The sequence below is a fragment of the Linepithema humile genome, chromosome 2 (genome assembly GCF_040581485.1).
Source record: "Linepithema humile isolate Giens D197 chromosome 2, Lhum_UNIL_v1.0, whole genome shotgun sequence".
Classification (NCBI taxonomy): Eukaryota; Metazoa; Arthropoda; class Insecta; order Hymenoptera; family Formicidae; genus Linepithema; species Linepithema humile.
This window is the reverse complement of record NC_090129.1, coordinates 10,090,811-10,113,785: the sequence shown is the minus strand read 5'-3', so window position 1 is coordinate 10,113,785 and position 22,975 is coordinate 10,090,811. Positions and strand designations below refer to the sequence as shown.

Below are 22,975 nucleotides of genomic sequence, written 5' to 3'. Positions count from 1 at the left end.
TAAAATTCACATTCTCCAACAAACGAAATCTATTTCATTTTTCTGTATTTCGCGAGGAAACAATGCGAGACATTAAAATCTTACGCTGCGGGAGCAGCGTTCCGCCTGATAAATGATTCCGAATAAAAGAAATAGTTAAATGTGAAAATCTCACATTCGTCCCTCGGAAACTGACCGACTCAACCATCCCTTATAAAAGTCCCATTATTCCGGCTGTAATAATTAATCTCCTCCAGCACATAAAGAGAGGTGCCTTTAAGTTCCGCGTTTCACACGTTGGCTTGGTTCACTTTTGTCCCTCCGCCTCTTAGAATATTAATGGCTCTTCCCGGAGAAACAAAGGCACGAAGGCGATACGGCGAACTTTTAAAGCGATTAATATTCTAACTTTCGCCGCGTCCATTTTCACCCGCGATTACACGCATGTATTTCTGTTAAAATCGGCCGAACGTACGTTGATAAATGTATGACGTGGCGAATTTGCGTTGGCATTGTCGGCCGAAAACTGATCATCCTGTGCGAATCATGCGGCGTAATCGCGATGATGAACGACTTTCTTGCAGCGTCATGCAAAGTCGGATAACAATTTTCCAGAAAATTAACACTACTGTTTCACCAATTTCGAGTCATTTCGCGAAAATAACACTTATCCCATTTTCTCACCGGCATTAACTTTAAGACAGAAATATCGTAATTATGTTAAGTCTGTAAGATAGCTCGCGTTACACATTGGATAAGATTTTTGGAGTTCAAATAAATGATTTGTCAGTAAATCTATATTGATGCATTAAATTCGCCGACACATCGTTTCCTTTTGTCACACGCGGGTCTTTAGCTTGGTGTGCGATATATTGCGTGCGAGAGTTAGCCGCCGACGTCCAATGTTTTTTGCTCACTCGACGCAGCTGCAGCAGAGGTAGTGTAATATACATACATACATATTTTAGTGTTGCGTGTGCCTACTTCGTCTTATAGTTTGATACTATTGTATATACGCGGAGAACTGTACCTCGAGAGTCGCTGTAAAACACTTTAACTGTCAATTACATGGAGTTTTACGATATACACAAAACTTCGGCCAAACGTAAATACATATACATATATATATATGTGTGTGTATATATATGTATATGTATATACATTGTAGGTGTACGTGGTGACGTAACGTACGCGTATAGTTCAGTACATATAAATGTGAAATGTATATGGCCTGTGCATAATTCTAAATTAGATATCGTTCTCGAAGTAATATCCGTAGGCCTATACGTACATATGTAATCGGCGAGGAGAGCCGGAAGCGTAACTCGAGCCCAAACTGCAAGAAAATCAGTATGAAATTACAATTATTATAGTGGGAGGTTTTCGGATCTCAATTTGTCATACGTGTAAATTTCCACGCGAAGCGTAAACTCGCGGCTTGCAGGTGAAGTTAATTTTTGCTGTAAATTTGCATACGTGTGAAAATTTATACCCCTGTAATAGCTGATCCCAAAATTGTTCTATAACAATCTTAATTTTGTACGAATTTTTTTACAGTGCTGCGTGTCGAGAGAGTTATTACTTCTAAGAGTACATCGGGACGGGTAAAATACTGTCTCGTCCGCTAATTAAATGTAGATAGTACACTCTGCAAGCTCGTACCTAGAACGCTAGTGTCTCGTATTTTATATTTCGGATCTTCTTCCGGTTGGAAACATATAGGGTGTAACTTAATATGCAGACTTGAGGGATGGAAAACAATCGCATAGGTTCGTATCCCGCATATGTATCGAGTTTCCCACTGTATTCCGTATTAAATTACACCCTATATATATATATATATCGCGAGAAATTGAGTACGAATTGTACCATACATTGGTATTTTTTTAAATATTAGTCTTTAATTACTTTTTAGAATAAAATTCTGGCTTGCGAATCGGATAAAGCCGCTAGAGATTCTGGGTCTGACAAACCACAAAATTTATTACCAGAAATCAGAGAGTACTTACTGTCGCGCAAGAAAATAGTTATATCTTTACGAATCCTCAGATGGTCTGTTTGAAATTTTCACAGCGACGTCGTTCCGTTTGAGGGGACCTTGCGTTTTGTAAAAGATATCTCGAAATAGTATTTTACTTGTTCACGATTGCACGTATGTAACCGTTCATCGTAATAATTCCAATATAGGGTTGAATGATATTAAACGAATTATTAAATCAAATGGTAATTATACAATATTTCAAGCGACGTTTCTCTTATTAATGCGCTCTCGATCCTTTGTAGTATAAAGTTCCAGTTATTATCCCCAACATCCATTAAGCAATGAGATAAGTTTTAGAGTTTTTTTTTTTTATACACCACTGTATTTTATTTAATCCGGTACATTTATTTACAGTATAAAATGATTATATAAATAGTGTAAGAACATCGAGCGTACAGCTAAACGTGCACCTTTCCATGCGCACCAAATTACATTATTATGCAATACACGTATACAGCTATGTTTTTATTTAAAAAATTCGCTTGTGTGTACATGGATTATACTGCTCTAAATCGATTTCTAGTGATCGGCTGATAACGTCGTATCAGAAAAATATAAAAAAGTTATGGTTTTTTTTTTTAAACTTTAATGGAATATAAAAATATTAAGTTACATCGATGCGTGATGCTTATAAATAAATTCTATATTTATATATACTTATAAAATGTAGACATGTGTGCTGGGCGGCATTAATCTTGTTGAAAAAAAATCTTACTTATTATCTGTTATTGATAATAATCTAAATATGACAGTTTTTAATAATCGATTCCAGCTGTTGAAAATAACTTGCGAAATTCGGAGCGCAGAATCTATTATATATCTGCTGCTGTACTTCTGTAGCAATTATTTTTGCTGTGCTTTATAAGTAATTACTTAAAAATTCACTTCGTAAAAGATTGCAAAAGTTCTCCGCCCAGGAGTTAGTACTGAAAATTCTATCCTATGGGATTCATATTTACAATACCTCCTAGCGTTCGTTAGTGTTGATTCCGATTTCGCGGAAAGTAACGACGAGAAATGATTTAGAGAACGATCTCGTACGCCTTCAATAAATACAATAGTACGCTTCACGCTAATAAGACGCTTCTAATTATTACAGTGTCTAATTCGCGAAACTTGCTTTTGGTATTTTTTTTTTTTTTTCTCTTTTACGAATAACATAGAAGTAGAGGGAATGAAGAATATATTGCCCGCAGGACACGGGCGGGTCAAATAATTTGCCTTTTCTCAGATATTGCAATGTCCTGCGGAGTTTTCTTTGCGAGAAAAAGCGCGGCTGCTCTTTCCGTTAATTTCATTGAGCAGCGGCGCTTCTTTGCGGACATTTTTATTTAACATTTTTTTTGGTATGAAAAACATTTAACGGTTAGAAATGCTTTTTCTCTAAGTATCTACAGGGAAATGTACTTGAAATGATGACAGTGCGTGGAAGGATTTAATGCGCCTCGAGCGTTTTAATTTTTCACAGCGGAAATGACGGTGCGATGACAATAATTTAGAAGTGAAAATAGGTTTCGCAAGATTATTACGGCATAATAGATGAGTCTCTCGAAAGATTTTTCTACGTTTGAAATGCGAATTGCGTAAAGCTGATGTTTTATGTATCCTCGCCAATCCTGAGAGTACCTTGTGTGGCGAATTAGTGATTTTTTTATGCACATAACTGTGTACTAGAATCAAATGAAGCTGTTAAAGTGATGAGTTTCAGATTTGTTTGCATAAAAACTTTGCATAAAAATGTTGAAATTTAATTTTAACATCGTAATAACTAGTAATGATTTAATTTTTGAAGAAATTATATAGTTTACACATATTTGTTTTCACATAACTTATAATATTTCTGGACATTTGAATTTATCAATTAATTGCCGTAACAATATGTAAACTATCGTCCATTATTTGCGTTTGTCGATGCAGTTTTTAATAAATGCAATTCCGTTTGCAGGATTAAACTTCAAATCTATACGGTGTAATGATCACATGCTCGAATATTTGTTTTAAACGAGATTTGGCCGAGAAAAAAATAACCAAATTATATCCACGGAAATGCGAGATCCGACGAGGATACATAAAATACAAATTAATTTAATTTATTCGAAGCGTTTAATGTTTAAATGCTTCAAATAACATAATAGTCGGAAAAAATGTAGATTCTTTTGTGACGCAATTTTCCATATTTTTCGTCGAAAAATACAAATTGGGAGGAATACTTTACCGGAAAATATCGGACTTTCAATATCTTCTCGCAGGAAGCTCATAAATTCTCCAACAATCTTACGTCGCTTTTCCGGGATTATCGATTGTACGATTCGGCGGCAATCTGCCCGCGGCGGAGCGATCGCCCTCGCGCCATCAATTCGTCCCCGAGCCATCAATCAGAATTCTTCTTCGACAGCTCCTGGAAGAAGGCCTCGATGGGCAGCGTCGGCTCGTCCGTGGCGATCTTGAAGTGCGACGAGACGTGCCGGCTCTCCGGCGAGACCGCCTTGAACATGCCGGGCTTGTCGTAGAGAGCGGACGCGGAGCTCGTCAGATCCGCCACGCTCTGCGACGCCTTGGCGAACAGCTCCTCCTCGTCGTCGCGCGCGTCGAGCTCCGTCGTGGCCTCCGCGGCGTCCGCATCGATCTTACTTCCGTTCGCCGAGCTTTCCGATTTCTCGCCGCTGAAGATCTGATCGCGATCGATCGCTGCTTCCGGGTCCTCGTCTCGCGAGGTTATCTCAATTTCATGACCCGCGTTCTGCGCGCCGAATTTCACCGACTGCTTGTCGCGCGACGACGCGTCGGCCTTCCCGCCGACGATCTCGTTGCCCACGAGACGCGCCGTCGACGACGACGACGAGGCGGCGGTCGTCATGGTCGAGTAGAAACTCGTCTCCTCGGCCGCCATCTCCGTCGGCTCCTCCTGCCGCTTGCTCTCCGGATACGTGGTGACGGAGTGCTCCCTGTGCTGCGTTTGCAGCCTGCTCTTCATCACCGGCCGTCTGCGTATCGACGACGAGTACACGTTCTCGGGCCGCGCCGAGCTCTGTCGCTGCACCGTCGAGCTCGTCTCGCTGTTTATCTGCGACCGCGTCGGGCTGGTCGTCGTGGACGCGATTCTGCTGCGGTAGACGTTGCTGCTGATCGGCCGCCTCTTCGGCACGAACCTGTTGCTCTTCTCGGTCGTCGAGTCGCTCGCGCCCTCCTCCGACAGTCGCTCGTGCTCCCTCGGCGACGACGCGCTGGTCGTCGTTCGATAGCTCACTCGGGAAACGTACTTGTATCTGCCGGTCGTTTCTCTCACCGTGTCGGCCGACTGCTGCTGCTGAACCGGTTGGCCCTTCGCGCTCTGCGACGCTCTCTGCTTCGTGCGCGTCAGCGGGGCGTCGACGGGCGTCGGCGCGAGCTCCGTCGTCGTGCCCTGCGACAGTCGGCTCTTGTAATCCATCCGGCTCTTGTAATCCTTGATGCTGAAGCGCGGCCTGGTGGCGTTGCCGTAACGCAGCGGCCGGTTGATCTTGTGCGACCGCGGCGTCGACGAGGCCGCTTGGGTCGTCGTCGCCGGCGCGGCGGTCGTCGTCGTCGTCGTCGTCGTCGTCGTCGACGCGAGCGTCGTCGCGCGATCGTAGTAATTGCCGTCGGTCTTCACGTAAAGCTCTTCCAGCGGTATCGCAGTGACGATGTTCACGTTCTCCCTCGGATTCTCCGCCTTGTCGCGGCTGATCTCCGTGAAGTATTCCGCTTGAACCGGCGCCGTCGTGTCCTCGCGCTGCTCCTCGCGCTGCTCCTCGCGCTGCTTCTCGCTCTGCTGCGAGGAATAATCGTGATACTGATTGATCGACGGGTTCGTCGCGTACTGCTCTCCCGCCTGACTCGTGCCGTACGAAACGCTCGGCTGGTTCGTCGCGAACTGATTATTCTCGTCGTAGCTCGCCGCGGGCTCCGTCGTCTGCCCGTACGAGGTCGGCGCGCTCTCGGTGACGATTTGCGCGTCGTACGAGTCCCCTTGGTTCACTCGCGTGCGATAGTTCGGCCGTTTCCTCGTGCCGCCGCGCTTCTCCGCGTCCTCGCTGTAGCCCGTCTGGCCGGCCGGTTTCACTCGCCTCCTCCGCGACGGATCGTACTGACTCGACTGCTCGTCGCCTCGGTACTTGAGGAAGTCCTCGTCCGCGTAGGACACCGTGACGGGCTCCTCCGTCGTCGTCGTGGGTTTTCGTCGTCGAGCCGGCACGCCCGGCCGGCGACTTCTCGGTCGTTGCGTCGCCGGCAGCGTCTGCGTTTCCGGCGCCTCGGTCGTCTGAATCGGCACCTCCTCGCCGTGTAAAGTCAACGGAACGGAAGTGTCCGGCAGTTGACTCGGCGGCTCCGTCGGCGTGTCGTACGCGATCGTCGTCGGTTTCTTCCGGCGGTACGGATCGCGCAGTGGCTTCTGCGGACGGTACGGCCGCGTCTCGGTTTGAGGCTCGCGATAATCGACCTGTTGCTCCTGGTACTCGTTCGGGTAACGTTGCTGGTACTGATAATTCTGGTTCGCTGGACCTTCCGCAGCTTGGGGTATCTATAACAGAAAGTTTTTCAAATCCCGTAGAAAGTTGAGATTAATCCGACGCTCAAAGCATTATTGATTCGTAAGATTGTTTCGGCAAAAATTTTATACTTTTAATTAGTGTGTCGTAAGTTGGTATTTAAAACAGGTTAATGAAAGCTAATTATGTTTATTAACTCTGTTTGCACACTGGATGTTAAATTCAATTCAATATTAAGTTAGAGAGCGAATGGATAGTCAATTGTTAATCCTTCCACCTCTGTGATTCCATTTGGAATTATTGATTTTCTCGTGTTTATAAAAATATTTCAACTGCAATTTTCGATATTTGATAACTGAGCTAGTATCAGCAATCAACAAGTCATACAGTGATATGGAGAATTTTATTTCGATGGAAAAAATGCAAAAAAGATTAATAAATATCATTAATTAACTTTTATTGGTTTATTTTAATTGTGAATAATGGTTTATGGTTATAATAAAGAAACTTAAATTTCTAAAACAATTTTATGAGAATTAATATTGCGTTTTCAGCATCAATTTATTTTAATATATTGTAAAAAATACTTTCTCCACAATAAAACCGTTAAAAGAATCTTCTGAATCAATATTGGTTTTTCGATGCCAATTTACTCTTGAATCATGAAAAATAATTCAGCATGTAATAAGTAAAACCGTCAAACCGTGAAATTGCGTCTAAAAGCGAAGAACTTTCGGATCTAACATATCTTTCGATTATTTACAATCTAAAGATTCTGTTACGCGAATTATTCGAGGCACGCAATGCATGTGAAAGCAGAGTGGTGAATTATGAAACAATAGATTACTTGAGGCTGAAGTTTCAGCTGCTCGAGATTGTAGATCCCAACATCCGCCGGCACCAGAATATTAACGTCCGTGGTGACCTGCTGCTCGTATTGCGCCAGTTGAATCGTGTACGGCATCTCGCCCGCGATCTTCACGATCTCCTGCGACTGGTTCTTCGCGGACTCCGCGGCCAGTCTGGCCGCGTCTTCCTCCTCCTTCTCTCGTTGGAGGAGCTCGTTGAGCTCCTCCTGCCGTTTCTTCAGCTCCTCCTGCTGCTGCCGCTCGAGCTGCAATTTCTGCTGGCGCTCCTGCTCGGCCAGCTGCTCGCGGTCGCGCTGCAGCAGCTGCTGCTGCAGCAGGAACTGTTGCTCGTTGAAGTGCTTCAGCGAGATGCTCTCGGGCGTCTCGTAATCCGGCACCGACGTCGGTCGGTAGACCTCGACAGGCTCGAAGGAGCTCTGCGGCCGCTGGTACACGATCTTCGGGATTTGCGTGATCTGATTCTGGCTGACGACGGCCTCCTGGCTGAACTTGCCCGGCGGACTCTCCCGCGGCAGGACCTCGTTAATGTCGGACGTGTACTTGCTCTTCGGCCACGTCGGCGGCGTGAGATCCGGCTGCTCGGACACGTAGTACGTGCCGGTCGTGCGGGAGTTCGGTAACTCGGTTTGCCCGCCCGCTTTGTCCTGCTTGCCGCGCGCGCCCAGCTGCTCCGTGCGCTTGAAATCGCGCTCCGCGACGTCGGTCTGGCCGTACTTATTGACAGGATTCCGCGTGACGGCGGCGGTGGGCGTAGCCGGCGTCGAGGGCGCGTAGACCGCGGGCGGCAGAAGATTCTCGTACGGCAACGACGGCCGGAAGCTGTACGCGCTGTACGTGCCGGGCGGCGTGACGTAGCTGACTTCGTGACTCTCGTGCACGAGGAACGCCGGGTCCCGCTCGTACGTCGACTTGAACGACTGGCCCGACGGATGATTCACTTGGCTGTAGAAATTGCCGCTGCTCGCCGAATGCAGCACCTGCGCGTTGTGCGACTGCGGCTGGAGACGGCCGTCGTAGGAGTCGCGATCGCCGATCTTCTGCTTGCCGAAGTCGCCGGGGACGTCCGCGCCGGGCGGTTGGAAGAACGGCTTCGCGTTGTTGTTGTTGTTGCTGTTGCTGTTGCTGTTGCTGTTGACTTTCAGCGACTCGAACGGCTTCGCCGCGACCTGGCGCGGTGGCTGCAACGCCTGCGGCATCGCGTAAGACGACACGTACGGCCGGTTGTTGGCGAGATGCGTCGACGGATTCGTCGTGGACGCGTAACCCTTGATGAAGTACGTGGCGGCGCGCACCGGATCGGACGCCGGCTGCTGATAAACGCTCGCCGCTGGCCGCAGGAAGTTCACGCCGTCGCGCAGAACCGGCTTGCGGTGTTGGTTCAGCTCGAAGCGGTACGCGTCCTTCGGCGGCGGTATCAGGAACGTGTACTCCCGCGTTTCCGAAGCGTGCTTGCCCGGCGTTTTCGTCTCCCCGCGCGCCTTCGTCGCCGCGTGGCCGAACACTGTGAAGCTGCCGAGTATGCTCGGCGGATTGTACTCGCGTATCGGCGGCTCGCCCTTGCGGAACGAGCCGTTCGAGCCGCGCACCTTCAGCTTCTCCGAGGTCGCCATGTGCTCCTGAAACTTGCTCAGGACAGGATGCACCTGGACATTCTTCTTCAGGTGGCTCGACGGCGACACGTTCGTGCCGATCGTCTCCTCGTACGAAGTCGTCAGCGGCCGCCAGCCGTTTGCGATCATCGACGATCGCGTCGGTGGCTGCGAATTAAACTTGAATTTTATGCCTTGACTTCAAGACCCAAAATTTCGACATATTTCACGCGTGGGGAATAAGTTTCTGCAAATTTATTTGAATTTTTTATCCAGTTTTATTTTTCAATGCACTTCTCTCGACAATTAGACGCTTTTTGATTTCTCGAACAAATTTTTTTTTTAATAAAGCTATCGAATTGCTGAAAGAAGTGTATTAAGAAATATGTTAATTAGAATAAAAATGTTGCAATAAATAAATTATTTTTCAACAACTTTGCAGAAATTGTTTAACTTGTACTTGTACAAACTTTTAAACGATTGAAACGTCTTGCTTTCTTGATTTTAAGACAACATTCTGGATAGTATTTATAACGTGCCACTTAATATCTATTTATACGACTAATTATCGTCTAGTTTTATTTATTTTAAAAGTTTTCCGTGCGGTCCGTGTTTAACTTGTACGTCGCTATCGAGAAACTCGTTATAAGAGCCTTGCCATAAAGCTCACATGTTCCTTTCCTACATGGTGCATCAAACACGACTTTCGTTCGCGCCGAACCGACGACAACTACAGTAATGTGATAGTCAAACTTCCTGAAGAGGTTAATGGAATGGCTCCCCGTTCTAGTTTCACCGCGACGAAGGTCCGACAAAACCGTAAGTGAGACTATTATTCCCGGTTATTGGCGGCGAACGATAACGGTGATCAGAAAATAACTGCAACGAGATCTTGGAAACGCGTCACTTCCCAAACGAATTCCCAAGTTTCATTTATATTCCGCGCGCGTGTCACGGAGTTGAAACCAAAGAGTTTCGGAATGTCCCACCTACGGACGGACGCGTGGAAGTGTGGATTATGACACTCATAAAAATAAACGTAATAGTCTGACAGCAAACTATCTAGCGAACTCGCTCAAGTTATTCAGCCTGCGAAGCAGTAAATCGGAATTCTCATGCGTCTCCGGCTGTCGAATCGCATAAAACGCCAACAGAGATCAATACAGAGAGAGAGAGAGAGAGAGAAAGAGCTCACTCGACTCTGCGAGTGCTTATACGACAATAAAATTGCATCAGTAAAATATCAAATGTGCGAGAGAAATATGTAGACCATATCGAGAGCTACCAATCATAATTTTATTGGCGCGTGTTTTGAATTTAAAGCGAATTTTTTCACCACAAGGAACTTGAGCGAAAACCAATGGCTTATTGCTTGTTACACTTTTCGGATATTCAACATTGATTTTTAAAAAGTCACTTTTCGGCTTACTTCAATATAGAACAGAACTTTGCTTTGGAGAATATCATAAAAAATATTTTATCTTTTTACGTTGATCGCACTGAAAAAAAAAAAATATAGTTGAAATAACCATAATTTCACTAAAATTTGTAGTAAAAAGTTTCATTGTTTCTCGAAACCATGCGAATAAGGTTATGTAACTAGTATTATAGTAGAATTTACTATAAAAATGAGTATTCCGACTATAATTTTTTTACCATGCAATTATAGTTCATTTTGTCATCGATTTTTTTTTTTCAGTGCGTACTTTCAATACATCACTAGCGATCATACTTACGATTTTAATATCGGCGCGATCTATCGACACGGTAATCGCCCCCGTGTTGACGTACAGCCACGTGGTCAGAACGCCTGTATCATTCGAGGAAGATAAATCAAAATTTGTCAATACACTGCTGGAAAATTGGCGAGAGATTTACTTACAGCTCAGTAACAATATCGACGGCATTGCGACGGACTATGAGATCATTGACACGAGAATTCTGCAACAGAAAGGTTGATTGTTAACAATCTCGTTGGACGCGAGTGACGTTAAGATTCGTTGTGAGATGCAATTTTCGAATGAAGCGCGTCGCAGGAAAATCTGAAGGACAACATCGAATTGTTCGTGTCTCCGCGCGCAAGATAAGAGTCTCGCGAAAGAATGATATTTATCAACATCCGAGATGGAAGTGGGACAGCCCGTACTTCATCCCGCATCTCGGTGAATTAAGTATTAAAACACGAGCACGAGAAAAGTGTAACGCAGAGAAAGGAAGGATAGAAAGCGTCATGCATCTATCATAATCTCCCGGATCGTTTCCGTGCCTGTTTTCTCATTTTTAAACCGCGGTAATAGCGAAATCCACGAAGGGAGGATTTCTCTTTTTACGAGCATTCGCACGTAGCGCATCTCGGACATCTTTCGCGCGACACGCGCTTTCATGTAAAATATGTGTGTATAATGCGGATTGATAAACACGAGATGTCGAGTGATTTCGGACCGCGTCAAAGCTGCCTGAACTCTAACCTTTTACCGCTTATCGCGACAGCTCGGAGTGTAAAAAGTACGAAAACATAAAACATTACACACTCGCGGTTGTCGGAGTGTTGCGAAATCATTAGGAGGCGTTAATATTTATGAAGTGAGCATAGTGAATCGTTAGCCGTTCTATTATTACCGCAGGTGTTTGACGTAAGCCGAAGCTGCTGGATTATGAAAATCGCTGCGCAAATTCGGTCGCAATTATGATGCCGCTACGATGCCGTTAAATTTTTCGCAAGCGCGCGTAACGAGGGATGTAATAGGCGAATAGCCAAAGAGAATGACGTGGATTGCGTGGAGAGCTGCGTCATCGCAATGAACACCCTCGCAACTAGTGTTTCGTAAATGTATAAAAAAGAAAGAAACAGACACTACGCGTGTTATGTAAAGTAGTAAAAGCTAGACAGAAAATTTGCGATGCAAAAGCACGCCACTTTCTCTTCATTCATTAGGCAAGTCCGGGGGTGTGCAAATTGTTGACTTTGCATAGATATCATTTTTTTACCGCCGCGCGGAAACTTTTCCGCAGCGGCTAAAAGCGCGCGATATTTAGCGAGATGTTTTTTCGCGCGGGGCAGGCGTCACGTTTTTCCACTCAATCCGCGATCGAAATTTCATTTAATCGATAGCCGCGTGTTAATAACGAGACTCTAGAAATTAGCTCGCGCGGCACCGCCAATTCAATTGGCTGGCATGAAGCCATCGTCGCTCCATCGATTCCGAGGTAATTATAAGCGACGTACGATCGTGTCCGGTTCTGAAAATTGCACGAAAAGGATATATTTCTTTTATCTCGCGTAATCACCGCGCGGATATTCTGCGCGCGCAGGACCAATTATCGCCCAGCAGGCTGCTTTATTTGCACGCACAATTGTGAATATCAACGACACATTCGTGCAATTGCGAATTTATTTTAATGCATTTATCTGACGTTTTTTTTTGCAATTATCACGTGATATTTATTTCATCCTTCAATGATTATCCCGCACAATAAAAATTATCGACCTCAACAATAAAAATATTTTGCGGAATTATATGTTTACACGTTGCCAACTGTAGCGTGCTTCGTAATGAAAAGATATTCTAAAAACAACATTCCATCTATTCCTGTTTGTAGTGAATAATGCACTTCCGTTGTTTTCTCTCATCGGGATGAAATTTTCCAGGTTTCCGCGTTTCGTATTTAAAATTGTGCGCTTCATATTTCTTCCTTTTTTTTTATTTATCCGGAAAATGGACGTGCCACAGGTTTGGCACAAAAACAATTGGGCGATGATTGCGCCTGCTCACGAGAACGGCGTTGTTGGTGCTGCCACCGTGACGGTCAGAAGCAGCCGCAAGTACGAGAAATCGATACAGCCCGGTTGCATTTAAATTTCAAGCCGGCTTCCGGATGAATTAATTATAAATGTCGCTGCCCGAGCCTCCCAAAGGAGTTGATGCATTCCACGGCTGGCATGATTAATAGCATTACATTTATGCATTATAAACTGGCGAACATGTTCGAGCGTGTCCGTCATTTTTCGTTGTCAATTGTTTCTGAAATTTAATTGAGCACGAATAGCGAGGAAAATATATTATTATTGATTATTTTGCATTATCAAAATAAAAAGTGACGCGGGAGAAGACTTTTCGATTTAAAACGAGAGAGGTTATACGTTCAGTTTTTGACGATGTGTACAATAAGTGACAGTAATCGTCGTCGCGGCTTGGCAAATTATGTGAAAAGCACATTTCTGATACGTGCATTGACGTAAAATACAATTAACGTTGCGCAGTAATACTCGTTTTGTCCGGTTAAATATAATTTATAGCGAGTCGGAATTATTCACGAATTTTTCCACTTTTCCGCAGTAATCCGATTAAAAGTTGATTGAAATACGAGGGAATTCGCGAGGCTGTTGTTTTTGATTTTTATGACCGCATATATTCTCCTCGGCCGCTGCGGAATACGGATTCAGTAAATTCTAAACAATACAGTAAGATTTATAAGTAATTCAGATGCCCATTTAAATTGCTAACTGGACTTGCGATTTAAATTATCGTTACTGCAAGACGTGCTTTCTTACATAAATCTTTGCGCTAAATTAAGTTCTGTGGTCGGAAGACAAATATCGTTACAGAATTATTAATATTTTATTTCGAATAACTTTTGAAAGAAATAAAATGAATATTTCATTTTTAATACGTTTTCTAATTTATTTAATTGCAATAGATAATTAGTTCCGTATCAAACATGTGGGATGCAATTTATTTAATGAAATGAATGAAAATGATGTATAAACGGTGGCAAAATTCTTCTCACATTCTCCGCTTGCTTCCTCGTTCTCGAAGTAGGTATTCATAACAGTAGTTTTCATTTACACGCTAATCTTTCCTACCTAGATTCAGCGACCTTGACGTAGCGTTAAAATTGATTTCCAAACGTCAGGAATGCACTTTCTATGATCTTTCGCAATCCGAAGGAGTGCGTACGCGTGACTCTTTCCAGCAGAGCCGTTCTAACGTGACAACGATGCGAACGAGCCTACTCCGGCTTTTTTTTATCGCCGTCGAATTTTTTTCTCTCATGTTGTTTCTCGCAATCTCGCCGTCCCGGCAAGCGCTCCGCTTCTGTGAGCCAATAAATGTGCTCTCGGAACGCACTAACTAGGGAATGCCATGCTCGGCAGCTCAAACGGTGCAAGTGCATTATATCGACAAAAAGCTAGAGCGCGCAGGAGCGGCCTTTTAGCATTAATGGATTGAAATTTGCTTTATGCGCGTCGACAAAGGAAGCGCGACGCCTGTGATATTTATTCGCCAATAAGCCGCCGGAGTATCGTTTCGCAAAGTAAAACCAAATCGCGTTTAATGCTGTCCAGCGAAAAAAAAAAGAGACCGCAAAGTGTGTTAACTTGGAACATACGCGCATACACACACGCGGTCTGAAAGACTTACACGGTAAATGATGAAGTTAAGACCAAGATTTCCTTCTTCATTCTTCCTCAAATTACTGCTACGGAAGAAAAGTATTAAAGAAACTCAACTTTATTTCTACCATTTCTCGACCATTTCTCAAGCTGCATTCTAAATTATTAAACTTTATGATATTTAACTTGATACATCTTATTAGCGTAAAGTCAGTCTGATAAAAGACTAAAATTTTGAATTAAAAAAAAAGAACTCGAAACTTAAAAACAATTTTTCACTTTCAACATCTCAAGTATATATTTATATCTAGAAACGGCAAAGTTCGAAATTGATCCGACAACGCGCGTGACGCGATTAGCTGAGATTATTCTAAATTTGTATGCAACGCGATGAAATATCGTTGCGTGCGAAAAGATATTCGCACGTCATTAGCTGTCAGCTGATTTCTCGTTTAATCCCAAGACGAGAAAGTATCCGCATTAGTCGCGCACATAAATCGTTGCGTGCCTGTATATTTCGATGTGAACGCGATTTAACCGATCCCAGCCGCGATTTCAAGAGATAATGATAGATCACCTGGAATCGTGCTGGTTCGCAGCGGCAGGAGAAGGCAGGCAAACGGAAAAGGCGCAGCAGCGGCGTGTGTGCGAGCCGGCGCGAGATAGCATTTCAGCGGCGATTTTTTTTGTTCCGCAAGTAACGCACCCGATCTCACGGCGGGGTTACGCTCTGGTTCGCATGGCCTTTCGCTTTCCACTTGGCGTTACAGTGGAAGCGGAGCCCACGCATTAATTGTCAATTACCTTGCCGCAAAACTGGGTTCGCATTCGCCATTTAATGCACACCGCAGCTGCAGAGCATCCGGAAAATAAAATCCTCTCTGCGCGCGTTACGCGTGTAAGAGTTACGTATTAATCTGCCTCTTGATTGCGGCCGCTGCAGCGGCCTGTTATGATCCAATTTTTAATAGTCAGAAGCTCTCTCAATTATCGACCATGACAATGCGCTCTTATCCGTGCGTGAAAAATCGGATTTCCTACACTCTGGAATTGAATTGTGTTCAAATGCGTAATGGAGATATTGTGATTACAAGCGTAATGAGAACGTAATGAGAACGGAAAAGCAGCGCGAGTTCTCCTAAACACCAGCGCTCGCATGCCGGAAAAATAAGTGTGTTATAACGGTTGGTTTCGCGAAGGCCAACCTCCGCATTATTTTTCTTGCGTAATTTTTCACTTATTTTTGTCCACGTGACATATTTATGTTATTTATAGCATTACGAGGTGGAAACAAAGTCGCATAAATATAAGACTTGTAAAAAATCTAGATAACCGCTACTTGTAAGCGAGCATGTATATATTTGCATATGTAAAATGTGCATCGGTCTCGACTTGTGTCGGAAAATTTATTTCAATTTTTTTCGTTGTCGAACAACATGATTATTTTGTAGGCCAGATAAGATGTTTAGATGAGATTTCACTTAACATTAACGTCCACAAGTTTGACGCCGCCGGAGATGGAGGCTTTTGCGAAACTCCCGCGCTTCCGGGCTGCTCTGCGGAAAAGATAAACGAACCGATGGTTAAGTATGATGACACGGGAAAAGATAAATTGAACGCGCGCGCGTAATGGCGGTGCCGGCGTTCCGCTGTTTTTACAAGACGCTGAAATCCGTCTAAAGCAATTGTATGCGACCGGTCTCGCGCTCCTCTCGCGCTCACCTTTTCCCGCGAAACTCGCGCGCGTGCAAACGAGCGACCGCGCGGGCCCGGCGTGTCGCAACCGCGCGTCTTGAAAACCGCGTTGCCCAAGAAGCTCGTACGTGGGCCAACCGTATCTCGCGCTGTAACAATGACGAGCAGCGTTCGATGTCTTACTTGAGATAATGGTCTACTCGCCGCGCATGGCGGCGCGCCGCGAGCACACATATCCCTCGTTTGTCAGTACAGATGGAAGATTAATGATTATAAGACGAAGTAATTAAACCCTCGCGCAGCGGCGTCGCCGTTCGTAAAAGCTGCAATCAGGATTTTAGAGCTGGCAATTAGGTCCAGAGCTCCCGGAGAGCGTTGAAATCACCGGCAATCTAAATTGGATCCCTTTTATATAACAGCGAACAAGACTTTTCACGTAAAAATAGGTAGAGAATTGCAAAGTTCTTCTCTCTACAGAGAAGAAAAAAGTAGTGACGGTGTTTTGTAGCGCAACAGTAATTTGAAACACAATAATGCAAGTTTCAAACTATGCAACTCGGATAATTTATCGATTTTCTGATTTTTCAATTCTAAGAGTTGCATAAAGTCCGCTTAAACACTTGCTACGAAATTCAAGATAACATTTTATTTCTAGTTTCATGTTCTGCGAAATACAGAAAAAATTTGAGAAATTCGACCGCACATACGCAAAATATATGGATATCAATAATATTTCTAACGTTGAACATTTTTTTACGTGCAATTATGACCTCTATTTCGAATTTTGCCGCGAATTGTAGATCACCGAGAGCCGATTTTAATTCATTAGCGATGTCGTAACGATGCTTGCGGAAGAAGAGAGAGGCGAGGGGAATTGACGACCGGCGAGCGCCTCGAGCGCGCGTGTAACATCGAATTACGATGTTACGCGGAGAATGCGTTAACGAGAAAATAACAGGCTACATCGAGGGACGCGATAAGGCTTCGTGAATTACCGGAGGAAATTTCAGGTAGTTCGCGTACAAGGAGCTCTCGTTTCCCTCTCGAACAGGATACTTTCACTGCGATGTGTGCGCCGCACGACAGGTCTCGTTGTGGCAAAACGGTACATAAACGAGCCTTAATGTTAGCACTACTTTGTTACCGGGAAGTTTGCTCGTTACAGAAAAGTGAAAGGGGAAGCAGCACATGCGTGCGTAAACATGTGTGCGAGATAACGAAAATGTCAAGCGGCGCGAATAATTTGATAATGCTGTGAACGATGAATCAATCGAGCAACACATTGACTGCGTGTGTTAAGTAATTGAGATATCGTTGTATTACGTGCGAAGAAAGTTGTTTCTTTCGACAGAGTTCACGGTACAATTAATAATACACACATAGTCACTGCTGAAATTTAATATCAAATGATCGATGCTTCGAGATTTGATTTATTATTCTTTAGCGAAGAGCGATAAGCTTACACTCGCGTGAAAAAAGCCAGCTTCGCAGAATATGATAAAAAGTATTTTTAATTTATTTGGTTAATATGAAAAGTAAAAAACAATTTTTCTCGCTTTAAAAAAATTTTTTATAAATTTAACCGATATAACTGTTCACTTTTAATTTTGAATATTTTTTTTATAACAATATTCTTCCAAAACTTTTATTGATAGTTACAATACTATTAGCGTTTTATGAAAAATGTTTATTTTTGTTATTAATCGAAAAACTGATTTTTTACTCAACGTTGATTTTATTTTTTTTTTTTTACAATATTCTGATATATATATGTAAAATTCTAAGTAAAAAAACTATAAAAGTGAGAAAATCCATCCATTCTCTAAAGATCGATCTTCTCTCTTATGTGTTTTCGGAAAAATTCCCTAAAGTTTGACAATGGATTCGGTTTGGACGTGTATATGTTATATTCATACGACTTGATTTACTGTATAAATCAACATGTATTTGTATCCGAGTTCATTTGTATCAACATGTAGTTGTATCTGATAGTTTAACTTGTAGTTAGAGTGAGTTATACATGGAACGCGCCAATGTTGCAGTTTAGGAGAACAGCTTGATCAAATAGACTTGCTTTCTACAGACACATGAGATCGATAATGCCGCCGTAGTTATGTATAATATATGCAAATGAGATTATTACATGGCGTGTCGCTTTCCTACTTAACACAGATTACCAAATGTCCTAACTTGTCTAATAGCAACGAAGTCGTATATGCAGGCGCCAAGAAAATCATTACCTTGCGATAGAAATAATTTATGTCTCTGAAATTGCAGCATTATTTGTTTTTACAAAATTAGCAAGTCTCGTGCATTTCAAGATTAAGACTATATTTTATGAAATATATGAATAATTAATATTGATTAAAAGCTAATAATGTATATTGAAATTAATTACATTTATTATGAAATTTGACGACGAGAGAGAGAGAGAGAGAGAGAGAGAGAGTAATTGTACACTCAAAAAAATGATCTTGCAATAATAGCTAAAATTTTCTAGGTGTAAAAAATTAACTAAAACAGATAAATGATTAGCAACTGTTGTGATATTGCATATGTAATTACTTAATCAGTTTAGATGACAGAAACAGAATATATATCTGTATTGTTTGTGAACTTTAAAAAGAAAGTTTCTCTAAAGCACCTATCTATATAAGATCAATCACGTGTTAGATAATGCAATGAATAACATTTAGCAATAGTACCTAAATTTTTCAGAAGCTATTGCTAGAACATTACTGCTATAAATTCTATATGTGACAAACAATGTTTTCACAGATACGAAAAATAGCGATACATTCTTGTTGCGATATCTAGAAATCTAACTACATCAGCGAAATATTTTTTTTAGTGTAATAATAAATTGAGTAACAAAATGGAGAAAGATAGGAGAACACGTGACGGACGTCATGCGGCAAATCTCGATCTTACGAAGGAAGATCTCATGTCCGTTCGCGATCTGATAATGAGCAGCGAACACAGGATACTTCTAATTATGCGTACGCATTGTCTTAATTAACCTCTCGCGTGCGCCTTGTCTGCCGTTATCGAATATCATTCGACAGATGCAACTCGTTTGCGCTATTGCGAACGCGTGAGATCCGAGCCGCGCTGAGTGATTTAAATCCTCGCGTCGTCCCACGAATAGATATATCTTCATCGCGCTTTAATAACACGCCGAAATCACGGAAATATACGTTGCATGCAACGAATCCTGAGAAGATTGCAAAATGAAACTAGCGCAATTCGAAAACACAGTCGATGCTCGATCGAAATGCGATGCACCGTCGGAAGTGCATGTTGCAAATCCTAATTTTCAAGTCGAAACTTTATTTCGCCGATGGATTATAACAATTAATCGCGAACAATAGTGATGTTAAACAGCTATTACGCGGACAATATACCGAATAGTGTAATGAAATTAATTTAATGCCGCGTGACGTCATTGTGTATTATTCAAAATGCGTAATGCGGATGTGTCGTCGGGAAAACAGTCGGACGAATGTATTTGATGTAATTACGTTCGGTCAGCATGATTAATTACCTGCATTGTGATCGCTACGCGCATTGGCTTTATTATTCAACAACTGTATACGCGGTAGCATGAAAACGTGCAATAATACGGATGTGTTTATGATGGGCCAATATTTACTCAAAACAATTGCTACGAACAACCACTATTTTAAACCGCAGAGATGTGTTTGATATTTTATATATTGAGGAAATAGCAAAATTTGAACGGACTTATAATTCTCACGAATAATTTTACAGAAAGCACACATTATTGGTACGGTTTGCAGTTTGAACATGAGAATTCGTTTAATAATCGACACAGTAAATAATTTTCAGCTACGAATTGCGGGAGATGTAAGAGAGAACTTGATATTCGTGTCAAGAGGATATTTCAAAACTCGAGAATTTTTTTTAATGACAAATTTTCCGACTTAATTAAGGTGGAATTTTTTTCAACAAAAATCTTTAGGAAAATTATAATTTATTATGTTTTTTTTTTCAATTTTTAATATCATACATATATTTGTAACTGTTAAAAAGCTTTGAATAATTAAAATTTTATCAAAGCTTAATTAAATTAATTGGCGATTATGTTGTTTCTGTCATTTATTTCATTCACTGAAGCTTAATTCGCGAAAAAATAGTTTTTTTATTGCTTAAAACTCAAAAATCAGGACCTGTTTACTAAAACAAATTAAATGCAAAATTGGTCAAAGAATTTATTATTCAGGGATCGTTTGTAAATTTTGCAAATCTATATATCATTCGAATGTTTAATCCTTTCGATATGACGTCGACAAGTTATTGAAGTCGCCAGAAATGTTTGAGGAAAAGTTGAGCAAAACTTTATACTATTAAATTTCTCGAAATTAGCATACGAATGGACAGCTGTTCGGGCAAATGGCTCGAATACTAAATACATTGTTTTTGACTAGCTTTCTCGCGCTAACACTAATAGGATCTGGCGTGAGACGTGTCTGATAGAGACGTAAAGCGCCAACGGGGTCGACAAGTGCCGTGACGCGAGTAAAAGTAATGGCGATATGTGCCGACGAAATACCTCGCGGATATACTTTCGATGTCGTGACGCATCGAGAGTAGTCGGTGTGTAACGACGAAATCATCAAGAGCAAGCGGCCGGACGAGGAGGGGGGGGGAGGGGGGGGAGGATGAGGAGGAGGGGGGGGGGGGGAGGGAAGGACGGCAATCTGGGGCTCGGCGCTTTCTTTACATACCGGAGTGAAAGATTTCGTTCGAAACGTCCAGCCATATCTTCGTAGAAATTTAATGATCGCGTTCGAACGCGATTAATTGCATCGAGCCGCGGCACTGCTCGAGACGAAGTCTAGCGTATCGTACGGGACGGAGTGAAACGTCACGTTCGACTCGGTAGAAAACGAGAAGGACGAAACCTCGCCTGTGCGAGCCTTGAAGGAGTGGGGGCGGTTTACTGTGAAAGAGAGAGAGAGAGAGAGAGAGCTATAATGAACTGGGACATCTTTCTCATGTCTGTTTTTGTTTTTAATATCCCCACCAGACATAAATAAGTGACAAATGTGGAAGGAGGATAGCTGTACCCTCCCCCTCCCCCCTCTTCCTCCCCCCGCTTATTATTGCTATCCTTAAGCCGCGAACTACGCATTGGTTCTTATGGGAAAGGCTCGCTCCGGTTATACAGCTCACTGGTTTGTACTTTCTTCGGCTGATGCGAGAGATATCGCGTACGATATCCCTCGTTTCCATAATCGATAATCGAGCCGCTCAACAGGTTTATCCATGCGGCGCTGTCGGAGCGCGTAATTACTCGGATTAGACTGGGACGAAGTGCGTTTTCAGCTCCGCTCGAGTTTACTCGCGGAGCTCAAGGATGTTGGCGGAAAGTGTTACGCTCTTGAAAATATTTTCTAATCACTAACAAAAAAGAGACGGAGCGCGGAAATATGCGCGCGGACGAGGTAAGCGGTGAAAATTCCGGAAAATCCGCTCGTCGCGGATGAACAATTGATCCGTCAGTTTCCGTTCGTAATTTTTCATTTCTACTTCCCGGTGAAACGCGAGAAAATGGTTTTTGCAAAACGAGAGCCGGGTGTATGTTACGCAACGCCGAGATGTATTCCGCAGCGCGGTCGACGGTGCAAAAGTGATCCCCGTTTTCCGAAAAAAGGAAACGGGATCACTCGGCACGCTCCGGCACGTGAAGCGGACGGAAACTCCGCGTTCCGGAAATTCCCACCGCAGCAATGTGCGGATCCCGATTTCGTCGCAATACGCCGCAAATCGTCGGGACGATCGTCGCGACGTTAATCACGCCCTCGCGATCGCGCCTCTCGATAACCGGACGACGCGATGGATCGCGAGTCGCAGGAATTTGGATCAAGCGGATCGCTCGCGACGTCGCACGCGCGCTTTCCTGCGGAGAAGGAAACGTGGCGGGCGAGATCTGGGTCGCCGTGACCCTTCTGACGCCTAGATACACGCGTGCGTAGACGCTTAATATGCATACCTCGGCCGATCGGCCCCGCCGGTCGCGTCTCCGGAATGAAGAAGAGCGCGTCCCCCGGGCGGGGCGTGCGTCTCCGGCGGAGGGAAAGTTATGACGGATTTCGAGGCGCGCGCCGCCTTGAAACTCGAAGCGGCTCCTCGTCATCGCGAGGCGACCTCGATCGCGGCGGAACAAGTGCGGCGCGCTCGCATTCAGCGATACGCTCGCACGCGCACGGCCGGTTCAATGCACACGGCCTGATGAATAATGCACGAGGAGGTTAAGTAAGATCACGGCTGCCCTCGGGGAGGGCTCGCGATAATTGCGCCGCGCGCGGGGGTTAATTGAATCGATTACTTTGAAAGCGGCACGAATCAATTGCGGCTGGGCCTTCCCCCCTCCCCCCCTCTGTGGCGAAACCGGTTTTTCCAGCGCGACGCGAAATGCAAACACACACGTCATTGAACGTGACGACGGCGTCCGTCTGCGAAGAAACCGCAAGATTGAGTTACGTAAAAGCGAGAAGTCGAAAAATATCCGCGCGTATCGAACCGTTGTACATTGCGATACGATATAAATCGCGAAAGCAACTGTGTTTGCTCATCCAAGGTAGCGGAACAGCCAGTCGCGGGGATAACGAGATCACAATTAAATCGTTTCGCTATTCCATTTTCTACTTTGTTTTTTTTTTTTTTTTTTTTCCGGCGCGATTATTATGTGCGCCAATCGTGTTACACAATGCTCGCTAAAAGCGAAAATCGAAATGATATATAATCGGCGCGAGTGGAGAGGTTGTGTGCGTACTTTCTCGCGTTATAATAACGCGCTGGAAAAAGTGGAACCACTTCCGCCTTCCACTCAACTCGCCGAACTCGGGGACAATAGGTCGCTAGATTTTTTCTCA

General features: G+C 43.7%; 1 protein-coding gene across 1 annotated transcript; it reads right to left on the bottom strand.

The window, feature by feature from the left end:
• Positions 1–1,931: 1,931 nt before the first annotated feature.
• Positions 1,932–21,248, bottom strand: LOC105679612 (plectin-like). Its single transcript, XM_012379744.2, has 5 exons — positions 20,825–21,248; positions 10,869–10,927; positions 10,723–10,796; positions 7,376–9,154; positions 1,932–6,560 (listed from the first exon to the last, which is right to left on the bottom strand). Exons 2-5 carry the CDS (start codon positions 10,891–10,893, stop codon positions 4,392–4,394), a joined length of 4,047 nt encoding a protein of 1,348 aa, XP_012235167.2. The 5' UTR covers positions 10,894–10,927; positions 20,825–21,248; the 3' UTR covers positions 1,932–4,391.
• Between the last annotated feature and the right edge of the window lie 1,727 nt (positions 21,249–22,975).